General features: G+C 37.8%; 1 protein-coding gene across 1 annotated transcript; it reads left to right on the top strand.

The window, feature by feature from the left end:
* Positions 1-1,959: 1,959 nt before the first annotated feature.
* LOC306875182 (apoptosis-stimulating of p53 protein 2-like) lies at positions 1,960-25,886 on the top strand. Its single transcript, XM_079425629.1, has 18 exons — positions 1,960-2,462; positions 10,123-10,270; positions 10,647-10,760; positions 14,225-14,301; positions 16,613-16,714; positions 17,190-17,367; positions 18,172-18,356; positions 18,984-19,148; positions 19,253-19,430; positions 19,517-19,645; positions 20,083-20,162; positions 20,265-20,655; positions 21,823-22,583; positions 23,681-23,818; positions 23,929-24,062; positions 24,147-24,313; positions 25,037-25,236; positions 25,320-25,886. Exons 1-18 carry the CDS (start codon positions 2,454-2,456, stop codon positions 25,359-25,361), a joined length of 3,198 nt encoding a protein of 1,065 aa, XP_079281755.1. The 5' UTR covers positions 1,960-2,453; the 3' UTR covers positions 25,362-25,886.
* The last annotated feature ends 58 nt before the right edge of the window (positions 25,887-25,944 follow it).

Below are 25,944 nucleotides of genomic sequence, written 5' to 3' on the forward strand. Positions count from 1 at the left end.
AAGGACATTCTGCTTATAGTTAAGATAACAGATCTGCCAGAGGTATTTGCATCATACTTGAGTTATCTCTATTTTTGCCATTACAGACTAGCCACTGATGTACCACGACAGCCCTTACCCGAGTAGGTCAAGTAAGGAAGGTCTAGTCAACACAGTATATTCTTGTCAAATGTCTGCTATATATGTTAATTTATTCCACATGTATTCTGGTTTGACCTGATAACACCAATGAAATGATGACTCTAACAAAAACCTACTACAGAGGCACTACGATACAGGGATGGTGTCATGGTAATACCCAGGTACTTTGATATGTGACCCTGGACAAAAAAAAAGTTGCACGGGTATATTTGTAGCAATAGCAAAAAATACATTGTATGGGTCAAAATGATACATTTTTATTTTTTTCAAAAATCATTATCAGATATTAAGTAAAGATCATGTTCCATGAAGATATTTTGTCAATTTCCTAGCATAAATACATCAAAACTTAATTTTTGATTAGCAATATGCATTGCTAAATATTCATTTGAACAACTTTAAATGTGATTTCCTCAATATTTGGATTTTTTTTTGCATCCTCAGATTCCAGATTTTCAAATAGTTGTATCTCAGCCAAATATTATCCTAACAAACCATACATCAATGGAAAGATTATTTATTCAGATTTCAGATGATGTATACATCTCAATTTCCAAAAATTGACCCTTATGGCTTTGTGGTCCAGGGTCACACGACAGAATGAATGTCATATTGATGCATAAAATATCCAAATATTGACATAACATATCCAAAATACATTGCCATAGTACCATGTCCAGCTACACCCCTTATGAAAGTTAACCACAGTTTTACTACAAATAAAAAAACAAACAAAACAAAACATGGTTTCTATAGTTAGGCTAACCATGTTCAGCACAAATTAACCATGGGTTTTGCTGCATCATAATTTAACCATGGTATTTGTAGTAAAACTATTGTTATATTAATGGTAATCAATATGCCAAAAAAACAAAACACAGTTACTACACTTTTACTATAATAAAACCATGGTTAATTTTCGAAAGGGACATGATTACTTCTGGGACTTTTTTATATTTAACAGATAGTCAGCGTTATTTCTAATCTATTATGGGTATTTCTTTACGTTTTGATAGTATTTTATATGTTTTTGTTAGTTATAGTTTGTGTAAGTTATAGTTTGTGTAGGCTTATCGTACTGTACAATGAAACTGAGTGGGAAAAAAACTAATATTGAACAATAAAGGTGTTCCATTTATTGCGTTCAATATTACTAACAGATTCTTTATATTCCACAATATTCATCTCTAAAGCTATAGGGATGGTGTTATGGTAATACCCAGGGACTTTAATATGTGAATGACAGATTGGTTGTCATGCATAAAACATCCAAATATTGACATAACATGTCCAAAATACATTGCCATAGCACCATGTCCAGCAACACCCCTTATGGAAATTAACCATTGTCTTAACACAGACAAAACCATGGTTACTAGAGTTAAACCATGGTAAGCACAAATTAACCATGGTTTTGCTACACTAACCAATCCAGGCTACTATAATAAAAAAAATTCGTAAGGGTCACAATTAGCTACTTTTTTGTATTTAACTCATGATAGCCTGTGTTCTATACCTGGTCATGTCTAATCTATTAAGGGTATTTCTTAACGCATTTTATAAGTTTTTGTTAGTTATAGTTTGTGTAATCGTACTGTACAATGAAACTGAGTGGGGGGGGGGGGGGGGGGGGGGGTCTTCCATTTATCGCGTTCACTAACAGGTCCTTCATATTCCTCAATATTCATCTCAAACGCTTCCAAAGGACACGTTAAATAAGACAAAGTCATATAAAACCTTCAAACCGTTTCTCAGTTGAACGCGAACGTCTCCTCCTCAGAGATAACGCTAATGAAGTGGGCGGGAAGCGCGCGAGGCGGAGTTTGTCGTGCACGCGCCGGGGATCTCGCGCAGCGTCATCTTGGGTTGGGTTGCGTTTGTTGATCCAGCGAAAAACCTCGCTCGCACGGATATAATGTGGACCTGCAATCAGTTTAGCGGACAGTAGAGGATACGTTCGCGGACGACCGTTATCTTCATTTGTCTTATATTGTATAAGGGTGGCGAATCTCTGCGGTGTGATCGGTGGTCTGCGGTTCCCTTCCTCTGAGCGATTCATATAAGAAACTTTACTGTATTTACCGAGTTCATCTCGGGTTCATTCTGCAACAGGTTTCTATAATTAACCAACGCTACAAAGTTGTCGCACAATATCAGAGGAGACTAATCTAAAATAATGATACGTAAAAGAAGAGGATAATACGTGCATAATTTACCTGCATATAAAGCAACAAAAAGAAACACTTCTTGGGAGACCAGGGAAAGGTCTTTATATTCTTCAGTATACCGAATATCTGGAGGTCTTTTTCAGTATGATGCCGGTGAGTTCAGTCGAGATTAAGTGTATAATACGCTGCTATACATTAATTTTCACCTCCAAGCATCACCAGTGCTTCTTTGTCACTGATGAGCTCAACAAATGCATTGGTAAAATGTCACTTCTTGTGTTCATCCAAGCAGCTTTGATTGTATAGATATATTTCTAGGAAGCGATGTTATGGTGATAAATGGGATTCTATGCAATAAATAGGAGTAGGGGTTGCATTACTTGTTTTCTTGTTTAGATTTCATATCCTGCTTTGTGATAACAAACACAGAATGATCCGGAACATTGCGTATCTTTTAATTCATTCCAGTAAATGATTTCTTAGATATGATTTAACAATGTTAGCACAAGTGTTGAAATTGATCAAGAAATGCAAGAACGGTTTTATGAAGACACCTTCATTTAAACTATAACTGAAATCATTCTGCAGTTCTTTGGGTTAAATATGGTGCCAGGGAATGTACAAAATGAAATATAACATTAGAAACACAGAATGTAACCAAATATTCAATAATGTGACAATAACATTTACCTGCCAGACCCTATAGAAGATGTTATTTGCTTCATAGGAAGCGTAGAAGTGTGAGAATCATTTGATGTTAACAGTATTTGAGATTATACGTATAGTGTGGAATAAGCACCTGCCATCTCTTTGCTGTCACTAATCATATGAGTGAGTCACTTGTGGTGTTGGTGAGTCACACATTCATACACCCTCCATCCACAGTAAAACATATGACCGTGTCACCTCTATGTCATTGATGACAAAGGCCATTTGTCTTTTTGACCTTTTCATTGTAGTGCATTTCTATTAAACATCCAATCCAGGATCTAAAGGTTCATTTTCAAGCAAGTCCTTAATCTCCACTGGCTTTGTCACCGGATGTCCGCCTTCAATCTGGATGAACCATCAATCCATGGATTTATATATTTTCTGCATTAATGTAAATTATAATCCCTGTATATAAACTCAAATGAGATATTCTGAGTTTTCATTTTATGGATTTACAAATGTGAATAATGAAATGAATGGCCTGCAGAGACAACAACTTTAGGCGTTTTCATTTCTAAGTATTGTTTCAATGGAAACCTCGGTTTCAAACCAAAATTTAGTATTTTTACACTCCTAGTGTTTATATATAGTACAGTAGCATTGGTGTGTGTGTGTTTGAGGTGGATACAATAGCATTGTATATTTGGCTTGCAAAGAAACATTTGTCTTAATGGATCATCAGTTCAGTCTGAGTCATGGTCAGTTTTAGATCCTAGATAATCGTCAGTGAAGTAAAGCAGCTATTTGAGGTCATACTCTGTGTTTGAGAGAACCACAGTGTTTTTGAGCTTTGTGATGAAGCGTATTCTTTCAGCATTGAGAATTGTCTGAATACTGACTGTGTTCTTTGTTCCATAAATCATTTCGTACCTCAGACGCTGAGTTCAATGTTTTTCCTGTGAATTACTGGCTCCCTTAATTCTCAAAGGAACAGCAATTGTGTTTGAAAAAAGTAGAAGTGTAATATTCCTCTCAGTGTGACATTTTACAGAGCTGACCTGCATTGTCCTTGTTGCAGTTTGAACTAAAACTGCATTCAGAATATCAAGGCATTGTTTATAGTTCCCCTAGAGGAAGTTGATTTTGGTCGCATGGCTTCCCCCTGTTGAAAGGTATTGTAGGGTCTTCGTGTGGTAATGTATTTTGTGCAATTCCCATTGTGTAAGTACCAGAGCAGCTATTTTCAAGACTCTAAATTGATTTGACAGGTGAATAGATGACTTGGTCCGGGAGCACTTGAGGAATAAGATTAGCTTGTAGTAATTTAATTCCGTAGCCCACTTCAGTTCAAAGGCTGTGCATTAGGAGTTATAAATATTGCTGATGGTTGTCGGGCCCTTTCAGCCACCTGAGGCCTCAGCGGGAAACAATGACCAGAATTGCGGCGGCCGGTTGCCATGGCAACCGTTGCCAAGATCACATTCCACACCACAACATTGCTGCTATGCAGAGGAGTCTGTGTTTGGAAAACCCGGCTCCCAAGGACCAGCCGGTAATCAGGCACTCTGAATGTTTTAACTTTGACCTTTAAGCTATTTCTAGCTACAATAAGCAGGGTCTGTACTGCTGAACAAAGGATATATACAGTTGGTTCAACTGTTCTTTAGTTTAAATTAAACCATCAAGGACCTTGAGTGAGTCGACTCTATATTTTTGAAGCTTCAGCATTTTTATTCAATCAACTTTATTCTGCCAGTAGCCGAAGGGTTTCGGAGGGTCAGTTGTGTGGGCAGGAGGGTAGTGTATGAACTCGAGACTAATCCTCACATTAGTCGTGCTTTGTGTCAATCCACTGCAGGGGCCATATGGCTGATTCTGTGCCCGTATACGCGCGCACACACACTGCGGGCTGATAGCCTGCTGAATCTGTGGGTTCTGTCCTGTGATTTACAGAAGCACATAGTAGCTACTTCAAAGCATGAGTGCCTAAATAATCCCACATTATAGAGTAAACTGTGCTCCTGAGCGTTGTCTGGTCAGAGCATGTATTGACAGATGCACTTGTAGTGATCAGACTGAATAATCGATGCATGCGTTGGATTACCTCTTTGTGTAGGCATAGTAGATTTTCTTCGACTTTGTGGCTGACTGCTTGTCATTCAGTCAGTCGAATGTGATTTCTGCCACCTTTGCACAAGCTCCATTAGTCAAGGCAATGAACCTTTATAGTTAATGAAAACCATGTGGTACGGGCACTGAATGTACAATGTATGTTGCAGAACAGACGATGTCATTGGTTATCCATCTGAGTTGAACAATGCCTCTGCTGTTTTCAACATTCGACAACAGGACAAATAATTAAGAATGCTTCCTATTATGGAAACATGTTGCAAATGCAATGCAATTTATGAGGTTTTGTGGCTTGGTTAGTTTTGACTCTTTAGGATTAATGCTTGTAGGCGTTAACCTAAATATCATTACGTCAAAGCTGTGCACTCTGTTGAAAATGGACTGTTGACAAAGGCATGGTTTAGTCATCAAACCTTTTGTTTAATGTTTATTCTTTTGATGCACGAAATGCAAAGTGGCCTGAGGCTACGCCCCTTGACTTTGAATAGCAAGGGAATGGTGTCCTATTTCCTTGTCCACTCAAAATGACCCTATATGAAATGGACCGCATACTGAATGCATTCATGATGAAAATGTGTAGGGAACTCATAAAAAGCAAAGTATCAATAAAATCAGGTCAGTTAGAAAAATTATGCCATAGTATTAACAGGAGATAAGAAACTCTATATGCTGAGAAGTTCGGCATGGATGGGTAACCGCATATGTTGTGTTTGTCTTCTTAAACTAGCTTAAACAACTACCAGCTTAACCTGTCTTCAGATCAGACTAACATTAACCAGCATACAATTTACCAAGTGTTTTTATGTCCATACTTTCATTGTATGGACAAAAACAGTTAAAACACACCTTTAAATATCTTATTTTGTGTGTAAAAAGTGACTTAAATGACTTAAACTTAACTTCTCCTTAAACTCAGACACAAATGAGGTCTCTTCAGTGAGAGTTTAGTGCTTGTCAGCTGATGGGAAATGCCAGTGTGTTTGATTATTCAAATCCACTACATCACCTGTGGTTACCTGTGGCAACATAAACAGTGTCCTGTTGCAAAATAGTGCTTTATTACTGTAATCCTAAAGCTCTGTCCCATGCCCTAGGACAGCATTATGTCACTTAAGATTTCTCAGAAATATTACTCGAGGGATCAAGTGTTGGATCACAGCCGCAGGCTGGTTTTCAGCACAAGGGCTTTTCTGTGTGCGATCTCTCTTGGATTTAATGTACTATGGACACAAATGCGGAGTCAAAAGCCAGAATTTCAGACACATGCCCTACTTAAAATCGTTGATGACGGGAGACCAAAATACAAAGCATTGTATCTGAAATTAGTAAAATAGCCACATCAGCTATTTTGTATGTCTTAGAAATATGACGATGGCAAAAATAAATGTTTAATTTCAACATTTTAGCATTTTTTTTTTTTTCCCAATGGCTTCAAAGACACACTTATATCACCGTAGGACGAATTTACCACCATATGCGTTCACTAAAGGATCTCCAAAAAGGAAAATACTACATAAGAGGTCTGCGGTTTGTAAGTAGACATGAGGCAATATGCTCCATCCATAATTCAATTTGGATCTTTTAAGAGCTCATTTTATAAACCATAACCCAGAGACAAATGAGGTTAGCGTTTAGCTTGATTTTAGACATATAACGTAAGGACATTAGAGGAAGATATACATTAAATGGAGATTAATGAAATTCCATTTCCAGTGAGGGTCATTCATCTAATTAAGGCTTTCACTGGTAAGCCCAAGAGATTCAGACAGAATGGTCTGAGAGAAATAAAATCATCCATCTAACTTAAACAGAAGGGCTAAGGTCTACACTCCTAAGAATAAAGCTTCCAAAAAGAGTTTTTCACAGCAGTGCCATAGAAGAACCATTTTAGGCTCTCCAAAGAACCTTCCAAAAGAACCATTTTTACCTTTGTGGAATGGAAAGTTTCAATGGATGTTAAAGGTTCTTCATGGAACCATGGATTCTAATAAACACTCACCTTTAATTTTCTAAGTGAAGAATTCAAGAGCTTAACAACAATTTCCTTAAATAACCGAAGTATTTGGTTGCCAAATTGCTGATTTTCTTGATATAGACAAACTCATGGACTATTTTAACAATGCCCTTACTACCTTTCTGGACCTTGAACGTGTCAGTTTTGTTGCTGTCTATGCAGAGTCAGAAAGCTCTCAGATTTGATATCTTAATTTATCTTAATTTGTGTTCTGAAGATGAACAAAGGTCTTATGGGTTTGTAGTAATTAATCACAGACTTTTCTTTTTCGGGTGAACTATCCCTTTTATGTTGACAGTGATTACCCTTTTGAATTTCATTATATTTGTTGTTAAGACTTTATTGTCATTTGCAACCATTGTGGTTGTGATCCGCAGTCTTTAACAGGCCTCATTATTTAAAAGACTACTGGATTACAAGCCTAACCACAGTTATTCCTGACTGAATCTTGTCAAACATTCATTCATACATGCTTGCAGCATGACAGTGGTGCTTTAGCAGTCATGTGCATATCCAAAGCCAGATTAGACTTGAATGTGAGAAAGTGTGTGCACACTGAAGGAGTGAAAGCCTCTTAAAGCCATTTCGCACAGCTGAGTGTGATGGCACACGAATGTCACGGCACCGATATAGCACAGATCAGGAAATTACTGTTTGGACAAGTCTAGCTCTTTTAAAAACTGCAGTAAGGGCTAATGTTAATGACAGCTGTTTGTGGTGGTCTGCAGCAACAACCGTATCGCAATCGAGAAAAGTGTGTTCAGCAAAAAAAATTGTCGTTATTAACCAAAACTACTCAAATTTTTGTTTCACCTACTTGAAATCCAGGTACTTTAGTGCAGTGTTTTCATATTACCATAATAGTATTTCATATTTTGAATGAGCTTTTATTTTATATTTTCAGTATTTATTTTAATTTAATTTGTAATATAAGTTATTTTTAAAATTTTTGATTTAGCTTTATTTGTGTTTTAGTTTTGGGAATTTTGGTACTTATTTGATTTCAGTTAGTCAGTTAAGTCAGTTAGTTAAGTAAATTTCACATTACAATATTTAGCTGGTGGAATTTGGGTTGAGAATTTCAGGTTTTTTATTGTAAAGTTGTGTAATAGGTTGCAAAATTTACAAAATTAGGTTTACGAAATTTAATTGATCCTAATATATAGAAAAGAACTATTGATAACTAAAAATAAATTAAATAAAAACAACTAAACATTATTTTTTGTTAATAATGTTTTATTATGAATGAAAGAGCCTGTAAAGTAATACAACATAAGAAATTGGTTAATGGTAAATCATTTGACTGCATAATGTCACAGTTGACCAATCAGAATCAAGTATTGCAGAGAAGCGTGTAATAAAATATGTGCGTTCAGGAATTGTTATGCAGCACTGTTTCCTGTCCCATCGTGTGACTCAGGTTAAGGTGGAAGAGCCGCTGAGTTTTGCCTCTACCCATCTGGTGTGACAGTAGTACCTCAGTGTCGCTTGGCAAAGCATGAAAACACACACACACACACACACATAGTAACAGAGAACTGCTGAGTGTTTTTGCACTCTATCAGCTGTGATAATAACTCTGCTGCCGATAGTCTGAAAATAAACACACACTAGCAGATGTGAAAAAATGCTTACTCTTTATCAGTTAAGATGTTGAGTTTATGTTCTCGTTATTTATGTTTATTAAAAAATCTTATTTATTTGATCATTAATTTACATGAATGATGTAACCCACATTGACAGTAACCTTGTCTTTTTCTTCCAAAACTGCTGTTCACTTCGGAATTACAAATCAATTACCTCCTTGCTTTCTGATTAATTACCCCATGCTTGTGTTTTATTTCTGGATAAGATGTGACAGCCATCTGTGCTGGCTGCAATTAAAATGCCAAGACAGAAATACAGCATCTTTTTTGATTTCAACCATCCATCTTGGCATTTTCTCCCACGTTCACAGCTGTATTATAAGATTACGTGGGTATCTGGCATAAAGTCACATATCTATAAACAGTCTGGATGATTGAGAGCATTCATAATGAAGCTGCCTTAATGTAGTAAAGCAAGAACCATTTTTAGCTGTATAGGGTTTTTGAGTCTGTATGGATCTTGAGAGATGGACAATTGTTGTCTGTAACATTATAGGTTCAGTGCTGTTATTGTTAACTAAAAATAACAAAAATATGTTTGTCAATAGAAATATACCTGAAGTAAAAAAGAACAAAAACTTAATTAGAAAATTACACGCAAAATAGAATTTTAAGTTCATGTCCTAAAATTTCTAACATTAAAGAGGCTAAATTGAAATAATAAAAAAATATTTTTTTTTACAAAATTACTAAAATTACTGTTTCCTTGGCAGCTGAATTAAAAATTTAAATGCAAGTACTGAAATTACAACAACAAAATACAAATTTAAAATGACAAAATTAAAATAAATGAAAGCTAAATAGAAATATTTAAAAAATAAACTATAAAACCACATACAAATTAGTGTGGGGCAACGATTAATCACGAATAATCGCATCCAAAATAAAAGTTTTTGTGTACATAATATGTGTGTGTGTACTGTGTATATTTATTATGTATATATAAATACTCACACATGCATGTATATATTTAAGAAAAATATGTTTATATATTAAATATATTTATAATATGAATATAAATATATACATGTCAATATTTTCAAAATATATACTCTGTGTATGCCTTTTATATATACATAATAAATATACACAGTACACACATATATTATGTACACAAAAACTTTTAGTTATATATAATTTTATATTAGTAAACATTTTCATAGTATATAAATAATATTAAAAATGCCACCGCTATAGGTCACAGAATTAAATTCTGGTGTGGTTTCTTTAAAATACAAATAAATAGATGGTTTTCTTAAGAACTAGAGAATCAAATCTTAATTGAGGAACTAACAAATGCTCTTCTCCAGAGAGTTTTTTTTATGTCTGTTGTTATAACGTCCCATGTTGTGTCTTTTTTTAATTGACTCAGATGTTCCTAACGGTGTACCTCAGCAATAGCGACAAGCACTTCACCGAGCTTCCCATCACGCCAGAGACACTGTGTCGAGATGTGGTGGACATGTGTAAAGAGCCGGGGGAGGTGGACTGCTATCTGGCCGAGATGTGGAGAGGATCTGGTATGTGCTGACTTGCACTTTTGTGTTTTTTGTCTGTTTAGCAAGTTCATTCCAAAATGTTATTTTGATATGGATCACTTTTTAAGCAACAGTTTGCACAGCAATTTAAATTCTGTCATTATTTGTCAAGAGCAGCATGAACATTTGTAAAAAAAATCTCCTTTTGTGTTCTACCCAAAGAAATAAAGATAAAGGAGATATTTGGAGTGAATCCTTTCTTTTACAAAGTTGTTAAAGAAATAAAATTCATATAATTCTTCTTTCTGCACCTGTCCATGCGACTGTGGACAGGTGCAGTGCAGTGATGCATCACTCTAGAATGGATCTTTGCCACCTAATTTGCATCCCTTGTTTCCTATTGGTTGTGTCTTTTTAGAGCGTGTGATTGGTGACAGCGAGCGAATTATCGAAGTACTGCAGCGCTGGGGTCAGCAAAGGGCAGAGGTGCGATTCTTCCTGCGCCATGACCGAGCACCTGGCCTCGATACAGGTGAGAAAGAGAGTGAGAGACAAGTCAATAGGACAGGAGTGCTTTCAAAAGTCACAGAATGTGTTTGGGTTATTTTGCAAAACTGGTGGCATTTTTGTCTATCATATTACTGTGTGTTAATACACATTTCACATTTTTCCTTTCATTATGAGGATGCATTCTTGGCCTGTCCCCACTTGTGTATATAATACCTGTGTATTTTTCCTTGCTATGTTAGCAAATGAATAAATACATAAATAGTAATGACATCATCCATGTAAGAAATTAGCTCCTCAAGGACAACTTAAAGTCTTCTTTTTATCAATTTATATTCAATTGTAAACCTGTTACCATGGTTTTGTATAGTAAACAACTAATAATCGAAAATGTTGAGTTGATGTCAAAGAGCTGGATTTTGGTCTCATCTGACCACAACACTTTCTCCCAGTTCTCCTCTGAATCATTGGCAAACTTCTGACGGGCCTGTACATGTGCTTTCTTGAGCAGAGCGACCTTGTGGGCGCTGCAGGATTTCAGTCCTTCACGGCGTAGTGTGTTACCAATTGTTTTCTTGGTGACTTTGGTCTCAGCTGCCTTGAGATCATTGACAAGATCCTCCCGTGTAGTTCTGGGCTGATTCCTCACCGTTCTCATGATCATTGAAACTCCACAAGGTGAGATCCTGCATGGAGCCCCAGTCCGAGGGAGATTGACAGTTATTTTGTGTTTTCTTCCTGTTAAAGACAGTAGCACTACGAAAGAGTTAGAGAATGTTTGGTCTTGTTTATTATTTGCTCTCTGCTGTATGGTTGGATGGCAGTTTTAATATAGACAGGCTCTTTTTCCATGCCAAATCACAGACCCGTTTGATTACATCCTCTCCCCCTCGGCAGTCTGCTGTCAGTGTGGACATGCTGTTGTTGCGGATAGGCGTGAATGTCATTTCCTTTTATGGGAGACTGTGAATAGAGGGGTTGTAAATTTGACATGATTACGGCTGTTGAAGCATGAATTATTTGCTGCAGAACGGCTTGTATTGTGGGCACTGCCTAAGGGTAGGGGACTTTGGAATAGATCAGAATGGATCTTTATCTTGTGTCCTAAAAGCATGTGCACGCAATGGAAAACTGTATTGCTTGTGTAGGGGATGTTTTTTTAGGTATCAACTAGGGCTGGGTATTGTGACCAATTCTGCGATTCGATTCGATTCTTATTTTTATGGTTTCGATTCGATTCGATATCGATTAGCTATCAATATTTAATATGTTATATTAATATTTAAAATGTTAGTTTTGCAGACATGGGATCCATATTTTGATATAAATGCTGGTAACTGAAACTCTCCTACTTAAGTTTATTACTGAAATACACATCTACATTAATAATAGGGAGCACACAGTTGTTTTTTTTAGTGGAGCAATTCGAAAGATGGTGACACCTTCAGGACGAGAGGTGAATATTCATATCCTCTTACGGGAAGCACGCGCATTAAGAATCGATTCGGGGATTTCCCGAATCGATATCGTTGCGTTAAACTGAAGATCGATTAAAATCGGAGAATCAATATTTTTTACCCAGCCCTAGTATCAACTAAGTTTCGCCTAAAGGAACAAATTAAGACAGTCACGAATGAGACAGTTGTTGACATTTAATTGCATAATTTGGTATCTTGGCAAATCTGAGCCCAGTTTCAGACATTGTTGACATCTGTTCTGAAACTCCAGAGGAGACCCATGTGAGATAACAAGGGTCTTTTTCTCAAAAGAAATGTCTGCGAATCAGATCTGATATACATTTAAAATCATAATTCTGTTTAGGAGAAACAATTAAGATAATACTGATATGTATATCTCATATTGCAGAGTGCAGATGGTGAATTAACACCTGTGTGAGAGTAATGAACAGGTGTAGTCAAAACATGGCTGCTTTTGTGTGTGTGTGTGTGTGTGTGTGTGTGTGTGTGTGTGTGTGTGTGTGTGTGTGTGTGTGAGAGAGAGTGAGTCCTCACTTTCCATCTGAACGCCTCCAAGAATTCAGTCACTAACACATATGCCCACACACACACATTCAATACACACAACCTTTCTCTAATTCTTGTTCATTTTTGCCACTCCTACATAATCAAACCCCTAAATAGCATGTGACAAAATTGGCCCTGGAAATTATTAAATTAACAATTTATTCGATATTTTTGCGTAATAATTACTGTTTTTTTTTCTTTGGTTATTATTATATTATATTATATATGTAAAACCTCAAACAACTTATTTGAATTGCAGTTAATTCAATTAATTTTAGGTCAGTTGATTTGCATGCTATTTTTTAACTCATAAATACCCCTTTTTGTATATATATATATATATTTTATTATTTATTGTTGTGTAAGTTATGGCACCACAGAATTTTTACTTGGTTATTTTTCTATTCTATTCTATTCTATTCTGCTGTAATGTTTTTACAATTATAAATATGTATTAAAACATATAATGCATATTTAAAATCTCTGATCTATCTCAACTGATTTATTTATATTTTTATTATTTTTATTTGCTATTATTCTGTAAGTAATGGTACCATAGAATTTTCATTTGGTTAATTATTTACTTATTTGTAATCAGAAATCAAAATGTGTAATATATAAAATCCCCTTTGTCACAATTTCTACTAGTTTGTTTACACGGCGTGTTTAAAGTGAATCCTCCCTATTCCCCTGAGAAGTTTAAACATCTCAGTCATGTGAAACCATGTGTGAGGTTTCAGATTTCTCAGAGTGACTTTGGCCCTCTTCACCGGACAAAGACCGGCTGTTACACAACAATGCGAGAGATATCGGCTCTGTACGCCTGGCTTTACCTCACAAAGAGTTCCTTATTTCTCTGTCGAGAATAATTATGTCGTTTACACGTAGTTTGACTCGTATCTGTTGTGTTTGTTGTTTGTTTTCGCACAGAATTGAGGTAAAACCCTCTGCTTGTGTAATCAGTAAGCCCTGATTAGGACCCCTGTGGTGTCAGACAGTGACCAAGAACATTATTTGGGCATTGTTTCGCTCTTAGACTGGTTTATCCAGTATCCCACATAAGCAGAGCTAGCGGTGCCAGTGTTGATGTTATATAAGTGGGACCCTGGCACAGGCAGTCATATGCACGATAATTGAGCGCTAGTTGTTTTCCCCAGCCAAACAGTCATTATGTAATGAGGTTTACCCCAGAGCAGCGACTCTTTTTCAACCTAAATGTTCCTGGCCTTCATTGTTAGCTTGTTTACATGCTAGTTTGCTAAATACGAACTGTTGAATTTTGAGTCAAAGTCTAAATATAAACTTCTCCTTAAAAAAAAAACACATGACTTGAGATATTATTTGTGTTTTTAACACAAAATGTGGTTGACTAATTATCTGTCAGTTTAATACAAATCTCAAATCCTAAAATAAGCGATAATGTGTTTAGCTTAGCCAACACCGCTAATTCTGTCTCTAACTACAGGAGGTCACAGGGCTCCAGAGTCTCTTGCCAGAAGAAACGCGGTGAAGGGGATGATAGACAGACACATGGAAAATGGAGTGAGTATGAATTGCTTTCAGAGAATTGTTAAATTCTACTCCCTTGGATACTGTTTCTAACTTAGGCTTGAATTGGAAATTGTCAGTAAGCTGTGTAAACAAAAAGATTTAATAGACAGTATATTCTGAATTGTGACACTGCAAAGCATTATTTTATCATTTTATACTATATACTATAAATTGTTATGTTTTAACATGATTAAAACTGAGGAGACTGGAAATCAGACTTTGGTAATGAGAATTAACTGCGTTTAATCCACAGCACTCTAAATGTATTTAAAGATTTTGAGAAGCGAACAGAATAGCATGCATAACTGCATACAAGTTACCCAAAAACAAAGTTTAATTTGCTATTTTGATGTAAGTTATAGTATCATAAAAATTTTATTTGGTTTCATATTATATTTTTATATTATTATTATTATTTATTTATTGTAATTAAAAATATGTATCCGATATGTATAAAACAATTACGTGTATATATAAAACCTCTCACAACTTTTTTTTCTTTTTTTGCATATTAATTTTAACTCATAAATGCCCTTTGTCATTTATTTATTTTATTTATATTATTGGTACTTTACTGTTGCTATTTCAGTCCTGAATTTTAAATTTTCTGTAAAATGTACACAAAGTTAGATGGACTGGAAATAATTGTGACATTGACCCGAATTCCGGAAATGTTGGGACGTTTTTTAAATTTGAATAAAATGAAAACTAAAAGAATTTCAAATCACATGAGCCAATATTTTATTCACAATAGAACATAGATAGCATAACAAATGTTTAAACTGAGAAATTTTACAATTTTATGCACAAAATGAGCTCATTTCAAATTTGATGCCTGCTACAGGTCTCAAAATATTTGGGACGGGGTCATGTTTACCACGGTGTAGCATCTCCTCTTCTTTTCAAAACAGTTTGAAGACGTCTGGGCATCGAGGTTATGAGTTCCTGGAGTTTTGGTGTTGGAATTTGGTCCCATTCTTGCCTGATGTAGGTTTCCAGCTGCTGAAGAGTTTGTGTCATCTTTGACGTATTTTTCATTTAATAATGCGCCAGATGTTCTCTAGAGGTGAAAGATCTGGACTGCAGGCAGGCTGATTCAGTACCCGGACTCTTCTACTACGAAGCCATGCTGTTGTAATAGCTGCAGTATGTGGTTTTGCATATGCTCCTCTCAAATCACAAATTTGAAGGGAGCATATGTAGCTCTAAAACCTTTATGTACCTTTCAGCGTTCATAGTGCCTTTCAAAACATGCAAGCTGCCCATACCGTATGCACTTATGCACCCCCATACCATCAGAGATGCTGGCTTTTGAACTGAACGCTGATAACACGCTGGAAGGCCTCTCTCCTCTTTAGCCCGGAGGACATGGCGTCCGTGATTTCCAACAAGAATGTCAAATTTGGACTTGACTGACCATAGAACACTTTTCCACTTTGAAACAGTCCATTTTAAATCAGCCTTGACCCACAGAATACAACGGCGCTTCTGGACCATGTTCACATATGGCTTCCTTTTTGCATGATAGAGCTTTAGTTGGCATCTGCAGATGGCACGGCGGATTGTATTTACCAACAGTGATTTCTGGAAGTATTCCTGGGCCCATTTAGTAATATCAATGACAGAATTTGATGTTGAGGAACGTTGTTTTTAAAGTATTCCACAATCTTTTTACGCACTCTTTCACAGATTGGAGAGCCTCTGCCCATCTTTACTTCTGAGAAACTCTGCCTCTCGAAGACATCCCTTTTATAGCTAATCATGATGCAGACCTGATGTCAATTAACTTAATTAGTTGTTAGATGTTCTCCCAGCTGAATCTTTTCAAAATGTCTTGCTTATTCAGCCCTTTGTTGCCAACTTTTTTGAGAAATGTAGCAGGCATCAAATTTGAAATGAGCTAATTTAGTGGATAAAAGTGTCAAATTTATCCATTTAAACATTTGTTATGTTCTCTATGTTCTATTGTAAATAGAATATTGGCTCGTGTGATTTGAAAAAAATGTCCCAACATTTCTGGAATTCGGGTTGTATCTTACAGTTTAATAAGCTATGATTAAAAACTGTAAATAAACCTTTCAGAATGAGGGTCGACTCAGTTTAATCCACAACACTCGAGATTCATGTAACGATTTCAAAAAGAAAACAGAATAACACGTATAATTGCATGTAAGTGACCCAACAACAAAGTTTTGCCATATTAAATTCCTTTAAAAATCCAAACATACAAATTCTTCATAGCCATCCAATATAAAATAGCAAAAGCTCTGTGATATAGAATTTATTTATTTATTTTTTTTAGATGGCGGCTCCTCATATGGATATCACTCTCAGCGAGTTGCAAGAGATGGCGTCACGGCAACAACAACAGATCAACACACAACAACAACTCCTGGCCACAAAGGTAGCCTACTGCACTATTGACATAATGTGCTGTGCAGTGTATTTTTTTAAATAACTGTGTCAAAATGAAAGTAATTTACTTGTTCCAAACCTGTATGATGTTCTGTCTTCCGTTGAGCACAAAAGGAGATATTCAGCAGAATTCCCATGCTGCTCTTTTACATACGATAGAAATGAATGGCAACCAAGTCTGTCCTTGGTCCCCATCCACGTTAATTATATGGAAAAGAGCAGCATTTCCTGTTTGTTAGTTGAAATCAACATTTCTTTAAAATACCAGGTTTGAAGTCATCCGTGAAATGGTTTTGCGTTAAGGTCATTTGAATAAACAACTGCATGGAGTCATCTCCATATCAAAACCATTACCGTTTTTTTCCATTATCAGCGTGAATGAAAACAATAGGCACATAGTTCTGAAAATTAATGATGTCTGAAAATGAGTTTTGGTGAGATTGTGACCCAACGCCTCCTCACAGGAGCAGCGACTGCGCTTCCTGAAGCTGCAGGACCAGCGGCAGCAGCAGCAGCAGGTGTCTGAGCAGGAGAAACTGCGACTGCTGCGGGAGAACGCAGAGAACCAGGAGGCCAAACTGCGCAGGGTTCAAGCTCTGAAAGGACAAGTGGAACAGAAACGCATCAGCAACAGTAAACTAGGTCAGGACCTGTAAACTCATGAGAGAAAGTAGGTTAGGAATGCTGAAAGTGCTGTAACGTTGACCTTCTTTGAGGAATATTAGCTCAAGGTGTAATTTATGCTCTACTAGTGGCACCAAATGGTGTTGTGGCCCATTTGTTTGCTAGATTAGGGGGAAGTGTTTTGAATATCTTTTTTTTTTTATCTAAATTTTGTTTTATAAACTATTTTGATATTTTGTTTAATGTAGTGGTATAAAACAAAGTAAACATTTCATTAAAAGCAATTATATTTATGGAAAATGTTTATTACTTGTTTATTACATTGTCATTATTAATATCATTGTTGTTACCTATTAAAGACTAGTTTTATATTTTATTAGTCTTTTTAGACTATTTAGAAAATAAATTAAAGATAAAAAGTGTTTTTTATTTTATTTTTGTAAATATAAAAAATGTTCAAATTTAACATTGTTACCTAATTTTTCCAAGTCAGTTGATCTGAACAACTAATCAGGTTTTCTGCTGAAAAATTCAGATTTACTTTAATTATGATCTACACTGAGGTGTGCAATTTGAAAGTTAGTATCCATATTTTATGGTTAAAAGTGTTTTAGGACTTTTTCCAGATTCACTTACGAAGATGTCATTTGTTGTGGATCATTTGCCCACTAATGGAAAAGATCGCTCTACTGTTTTTGTTATATAAAAATGCCATTAGCGCCTAAATTAATCAACAGAGACAACAACAAATGGTCTTGCTTATGGGAATGAGAAGTTAATTAACAAGTGAGTGATATGCCTCATTTCTCTCTCTCTCTGTAGTGGAGGAGATCGAGCAGATGAACGGTCTGTTCCAGCAGAAGCAGCGGGAGCTGGTGGTGGCCGTCAGCAGGGTGGAGGAGTTGAGTCGACAACTGGACATGTTACGTGGCGGCAAAATGGACGTCCCACATGAAGCTGGACCAAGCTCAAGTGGAGAACTCGAGCGACTGTACAAAGAGCTTCAGGTAGCTTTTTTCCTGTTGGTCTACAGCTTTCTGTAACACTGCTATTCCTACATATAGTGATATATGGACACACATAAAATATAAGAATATCTGGTCCCACTTTATATTAGGTGGCCTTAACTACCATGTACTTACATCAAAAAATAAGTACATGCTCATATTGTTTTGCAAAACACTTCAGCTTTCTGCTATTGAGGTGGGATACGGGTAAGATTAGAGACAGGTTTGTTGGTATGTTAAAGGGTGGGTTAAGGTGTAAGGGACGGATCAACAGTGTAACTATAAATGTAATTACAGAAATTAATTACAGATGTAATTATATGCAGATATTTTTTAAAATATATATACAATGTAAAAACCTGTATGTACACAATAAATACATAGCATCAAATGATTAATTTAAATATAAGTACATTGTCGTTAAGGCCACCTAATTTAAAGTCGGACTGAATATCTTTCATTTATACAAGAAAAATGTAAACCAAGTGCCTTTTATTTGATAAAAATATTGCAGGAATACATTGTTTTTTAATAGGAGAAAAAATAGTAAAGAATTGAAAAGCTGTAGTGCCGCACAAAAAAATTCAACAGTCCATCTTTTGTTCTGACTTTTTCTCTTTTCTACAGCTGAGGAATAAATTGAACCAGGCGCAAAGTGCCAAACTCCAGCAGCAGAGAGAGAATCTAAACAAGAGGAATGTAGAAATGGCCACCATGGACAAAAGAGTGGCTGAACTGAGAGAGAGGCTCTGGAAGAAAAAAGCTGCTCTCCAACAGAAAGAGAACTTGCCTGTGAGCAACTTTATAACGTTTACATTTCTTGTGCTTTTTAGAAACAAATTTAGTTTGTGATGCCCAGAAATTCTTCTCTTATTCTTTGTTTCTTCCACTTCCAGCAGCCATCCGAAGGGCAGAGCTCTCAGCCCACCGGCCCTTCCAGGGTTGCTGCTGTTGGGCCGTACATCCAGACCACCCTGGCTCCTCCAGTTCCTCCCAGGCAGGAGATTCTAGTAAAGCCTGCTTATCCCGACGGCACAGCCACCCTTCCCAAACCTCTCCCTAAACCGACCACAGGTATGTGTATATATGTACAGTATTTACCACAAATTGCACCAGAAAACCCTGATTCATCTTCACCTAATTCTGTTTCCATGTGACAGGTATTGGTTTCTTGACAAGTAAGATCTCCAAGGTGTCAGATTTGTTTTCCAACACAGAAACTAACAGCAACACCCATGGCCACTCCTCCACCCTTCCCCGCATGACCAGCCACGGATCCCAGGAGAAAGGTACGCCTCTCTCCAACCTTTAAAGAACCGCATTCAGGCTCATGACATGTCAGACTGCTTAAACAAATAAAGCAATGTTTTGATAGAACCACAGTGTTTACACTCTTCAGGAAAGTCAGCTTACATGTGGCTTACATGAAAATGTGTCTCCATTAAACTGGGATAAGTCCTGTTTCTGGATATCTATCTACCTACCTGCAGAGCTCAGTTCCAATCCTGCTCCAACACAGCTGTCTGTAATTATCAAATGTTCCTGAGGATCTTAATTAGCTGGTTCAGGTGTGAAACACATTGCAGGAAGGTAGATCTCCAAGAATAGGATTGGGCACATCTGCCATGTCTTAATCCAGTCAGAGGACACTTTCACCAAGGCATCATAGTGTTTAAACATGATTATTAATCTATGATATGCTTATTTTTTTGAATATCTGTTCCAGATTCTGAGGCAGATTTGAAACCTGCGCCATTGCCCTTACGCAAGAACCAGAGTAGTGAGGACCTCTTGAGGGACACCCAGGTACTGCAAAGAATGCCTGACGTTAACAGTTTTAAAAAAAATGGCAATTAATCAATGCTAATACATAGATATTTATAAACACTAACGACTCTTTAATCATAGTCTGCAGGTAGAACCTTTGGGAAGGTTCCTCCTCCTGTTCCAAGCAAGCCCAAACCTGCTGTACCAGGCCAGTCCACCTTCAGTAAGCCTCCTTACAGCACGGGAACCTTCCCTGGCAAAGCTAGACCAGCCAATCAGAAACCCCCAGTGCCCCTTCCATCCCACAACAACACCTTACCCCTACCTCTGCCCCCTAAACCGGACACCTTACCTGCCGCGACAGTACGTCCTTTCACGTCAGATACTTTGGCAGGGAAAGAGACCTCCGCCCCCACTCTTCACAAACCCCAGACGGTGGCAGCGAGATCCATCTACTCCATGTACACCCAACAAAGCACTCTTGGGAAGGGTTATCAAGGGCAAAGTACGCTGAACCGTTCACAGCCTCGATGTGAGTACCTCCACCCCACTAGACACCCAAACAAATTTTGAGGTATCTTGTGATGGAATTTGAAAGGTATCTATTTCACAAGATGTAATGTTACACTGGACATTCTGCCAAATCAACAAGAGCATACAGAACCAACTTTAAACAAGACATTGACTAATTTAATCTATTTTTAAAGGAATGGTTCACCCAAAAAACAACAATTCTGCCAACATTTATTACTGTTGAGATTTAAAAGCTGTTGCAATGCAGGAACAGAAAACAATGTACCATTTCTTTGTAAATGCTTTGGTGTTCCACATAGTTGTGTAACTGACTGAAAGTCTAATAACAGGATTTTTGGTCTTAAATCATGTTTATTTCTTAGTCTTAATCCGAACATTGCGTCTGAAAAATCTGAAGTTCAAAAGCTTGCTTTAGTTCAGTTGAAAGTTCTTCAGGGCAGAAACAAATTAGGAACAGGGGATTTCAGGAGAATTCCAAATAGCATTTTTGCATCCTTAAATGATCCTGTAGCAAGTGGACACTGCATTGCTCAGCTAGTGTTAATGTTTATTCCCTTTTTTTTAGCAAGCACCAGATGGAGAGACTGTACAAGTTGGAATCAGTTTAAAGACAAAAAGGAGACCGTATTTGGCATGGAAATTATATTTGCCATAAAAATCAACAGCTATACACATTTTTTAAAGTAATATTTCAAGATAAAATGTCAGTGCCATCTGTGAGTTCATAGTGTGGACCAAAATTGTACACATGAGAATATAAGTAGTGCTCTACCCTCCAGAGTGAGTAGGGCTCATAGTGATGTTCACTTACCACAACAAGATAAGGAAAGGCTCATTCTTTTTACATAACTTTGAAGTCATTTTGGTTCCAGCTTTGGTTTGCATATCTTTAAAACTTGGAACACATAGGCAAATTGCTCTTACACTTTGTAGCTCAGACACGGAAAAAAAAGTCAAATGAGGATATAGTCATAAAATAGAATTCATTATTATTATTATATGTACTAAATATACTCAACACCCTTGGATTGGGTAAATTTTATCTCAGTAGCGTACCTTTATGTTATTATTTTAGTGGTTGCGTAATATAAATGGCAATTGACAACCAACTTATTCTATAGATGTTTTTATGAAGTACCTGATCCTCATTCCTTGCCTCTCACAGTATATGGTAAACCAGTCATCCCATCCAGTGGGGGCCAGCAGTCTCTTATCATGGACAGTGGTCAATTGGAGAAAATTGGAGGTCTAGATGGTGACCAAGTGGACCAGGGCAACAATATGGCCCCTGCATTCTCTTCTGTTGAGGGCCAGGAGGTAGAGCGTGTTCCCCGGCCCCTCAGCCCAACCAAACTTCTTCCGTTCCTCTCAAATTCCCATCGGCTCCAGAGCGATGCTGATTTGGAGGCCCTGAGGAAAAGACTGCACCATGCTCCCAGACCTCTTAAAAAGCGTGGCTCTATAACAGAATCTGAGGGGCCTGGTGGACCCAACATCCAGAAGCTCCTCTACCAGAAGACCACGTTGGCAGCCATGGAAACTACTATAACCCCAGCTGCCTTCTTTCAGGCAGAAGGCGAGGATGGATGCAGGCCAGTAGCTGACGAAAGCAGTAGACCCCACGTGGGACACCGTGATACTACGATACCTGAGTGTGAGAAAGAGGATGAGGAGTTGACACCTCCTCCGCTTCCACCTCGATCGCCTATCCTGGACGACAGCAGCATTTCTAGCACTGGACCGAAGGAACCACAGCAGAAGGAAGAACAGGAAGTCTATGGCCCACCCGCTCCAGAACCGTATGTTGAGGAGTACCCACCTTACCCTCCACCTCCATATCCCAGCATGACAGAGCAGGAGGGACCAGGCGAGGACAGCATCAATATGAAGGCTCCAGAGGTCACAGGACAGGTCATGCTACCACCGGTAGGTACTACAACATTCCCAAATGGTAAAACCATATCTGTAGAGGGACCAAAGGGACATTCACACTGACATCAAATTGTAGTGACCCAAAGTCAATCGTTGCCAAAAACAGGATTCAAGTTGACCTTCTTGTAACCAGCCTTATTGCAACTTTGCAATCTCTAGCATTTTTTTTGCTGTCTTTCTAATCAAACACACTTGATTCAACTCATAAATTTGCTAGTAGAGACACCTGCAGTGGGTGAGTCAGATAAGGTAGACCTCTAAAATATGCACTGATGGGAAGAGTATCCCAGCAGCAGGATACTTGATGGATGGGTTGAAACTGAAAGTCTTTTTGCTGTGCTAAGGTGTGCAAGCATTTAAGCTTAGTCAGATACTGACTCAACAGTGAGCAGTTCATTACAGTCAAACTCTATGCACAAAGGAGCCTGACAATATTATGCAGGGAATCATGGACGGTGTCTGAAATGGTGTACCTGATGTGGACAACAGGGTACATAAAGGGTGCATCATGGCCACAAAACCGGTGTCTGTTGATTCATAAATTGAGAAATTGACACCCTATGGTCTTTTGGCATTGAAGTCTATCAGACCATAAGGTGTCCCATTTGTCATTTTATGAATCAGCTAGCTAGGTGGCACTACGATTCTGAAGTTTAGACTCAGAAGAAGACTCCAAGGGATGAGGCATTTGAGGTTCTTTGTCTTTATAGAAAACTATATAGCCATTTAGCCCACATTATGGCCACAGAGAGAGAGGAGGGGGAGACAGAGAAAGAGGGTGAAGACAAGTCAGGTCAGTAGCGATTCCGATCAAACCATCCATTCTGGGCTGTTGCTTAGCAACTAGGCACACTAAGATTCTGAGCACTCCGCACAGATCTCATTAAACATTTAAATGGAGCAGAAGTGGCAACCAGTGACCCTCAAAGGGCTTTTAATATGCAGAATGAAAGCGTGGTTTATGTCAGGCTAACACCTAGTATCAGTACTTCATATCCAAAGAACTTTACCACAAGATACACATCAAGTATGTACTGAATTTCCTTTTAGCATATAACTAAATATCTATTCATCCATCCTGTTTTTCACAGGGCAAAAGAACAAACCTGCGTAAGACGGGCTCGGAGCGCATCAACCACGGGATGCGTGTGCGCTTTAACCCTCTGGCCCTTCTGTTGGACTCCTCTTTAGAGGGCGAGTACGACCTCGTCCAGAGGATCATATATGAGGTGAGAAATAGGCCAAGATCGGTTACATACTTGGTACGCTAGTGAGTAATATTACAACTAGACATATAGCTAGTTGGGATTTCAAATATTGGTCTGTACGTCATATCCAGGTGGAAGACCCCAGTTTACCCAATGATGAGGGCATTACTGCTCTGCACAATGCTGTGTGTGCTGGACACACGGAAATCGTAAAGTTCCTGGTGCAGTTTGGAGTAAACGCGAATGCCGCAGACAGCGATGGATGGTGAGCGAAAAATATTTATGTAAACCAGGTAAAATTCTGTCCATAATTTAATATAACAGAATTAAATTTCTTTCTCTCTGTTAGGACTCCCCTGCACTGTGCTGCTTCCTGTAATAACGTGCAAGTATGTAAGTTCCTGGTGGAATCGGGAGCTGCCGTATACGCCACAACCTACAGCGATATGCAGACGGCGGCAGACAAGTGCGAGGAGATGGAAGAAGGTTACGCCCAATGCTCACAGTTTCTCTATGGTGAGAGACCAGTCCTCCCATTATAGGCGCTTTCGCACCGCGTAGTTCTAGGAACTAGCCAGCAGGCTCGTTTTTCTGGTTGCAGTCGCACTGGCTGCAGGAACTCTGAAGCGGCCAACAGCGACATCTTTATTCGCGGCATTTACAAATGTCAATAACCGATGAATGGACGACGCTGTGATTGGAGCTGTTTTTGATGTGTGTCATGGGTTTCGTGATAACTGAGATGGAATGTAAATGCACAGTTTACGCTATTAAAAGAGCACAAAAATCTGACTAAATCTCCTATGGCAACTTTCAATGTTACATATCATGCTGAGAAAAGAACACAATGCAGACAACAGGTAAATGCATTATCACTGTTTTGCATGTTTGTGGAGAAAACATTTTTACATGGCTTTTTAAAAATGCCGGGTAGCTGGTGTTTCGTATGCTTTTGGCCAATCAGCGTACACTTACGTCACCGATAGTTTCTATAGAACTGTTTTAGACCCTACTCTGAAGTAGGAGCTAAATTAGTTCCTGCAAACAGAGTTCCTAGAACTAAGTACATTCCTAGTTTTGATGTGAGAACACACCAAAAAGCGGGAACGTCCACCAGTAGTTCTGACAGGGTTCCTTTGGTGCGAAAGCCCCTTATGAAACTTTACAAGAGGACTTCTTGTAGCTCAACCTGTACCTTATCGCAATAAAACTATATTGTAAAGATGTTTTATTTCACAGGTGTGCAGGAGAAGATGGGCATCATGAACAGGGGCGTTGTTTATGCCCTGTGGGACTATGACGCTGAGAGCCCAGATGAATTGTCCTTTAAGGAAGGAGACTGTCTGACCATCCTACGAAGAGAGGACAGTGAAGAAACAGAGTGGTGGTGGGCAAGATGTGCCGATAATGAGGGCTACATACCTCGCAACCTCCTCGGGGTGAGGAAATGCATTTTGGGGGAAATTACATACTTTTTTTTTTTTTTTACTACAGATTGCTCATATTTGTTTTTCTTCTGTAGCTATACCCCAGAATCAAGCCCAGACAGAGGAGCCTTGCATAAACTCTCCAAATCAGCGCTGATGTGCCTGGAGTTTTGTCTACCATTTCAACAGTCGCTTAATTCTGCAGAGCAAAGGGACGTTTTGAAGATGAACGCATCACATTTACATGATGAAAAATAAGAATAGTTTCATGTTGGTATGTTATACGTGTTAAAAGCAGGTTTTAAGCATGTATAGTTAAGTGAAAGAGGAATGAAGAATTTATGAATGGTACAGATGCATTAATAGTCATCTGAGTATTATGAAGGATGTCAGATTTAGTGATGTCATTTTTCATCTTTTTGAACAAGTTTCCGTATTCACAAATGCTGATTTGTTTCGCAAAGTGCAAAACAAAAAAGCATTCATCTTTTGAAGGAAAATAGAGTTTTATATAATATTTTTTTTTTTCTTTTATTCATAATGCCATGCTCCATAAACCTATTCTTGCTGCTACGCTACAACAGTGTGTTCTGTGAACAATTAACAATTTATTGCGCAAAGACAGCTTTCATTTATCATAATAAAACTTGTCAAAACTCTTGACTCACTGTTTTTGTCTTTTTACCCATTCTGGTTCAAAAAAGATTTCTGGGAATACAT

The sequence above is a fragment of the Barbus barbus genome, assembly GCF_936440315.1.
Source record: "Barbus barbus genome assembly, chromosome: 9".
NCBI classification, from domain to species: domain Eukaryota; kingdom Metazoa; phylum Chordata; class Actinopteri; order Cypriniformes; family Cyprinidae; genus Barbus; species Barbus barbus.

Bases quoted from the DNA above. Each gene is read 5' to 3' on its own strand.
- LOC306875182 (XM_079425629.1), top strand. The intron at 19,646-20,082 runs GTACGCCTCTCT...TATCTGTTCCAG, and splicing joins CCACGGATCCCAGGAGAAAG to ATTCTGAGGCAGATTTGAAA. The intron at 22,584-23,680 runs GTAGGTACTACA...TGTTTTTCACAG, and splicing joins GACAGGTCATGCTACCACCG to GGCAAAAGAACAAACCTGCG.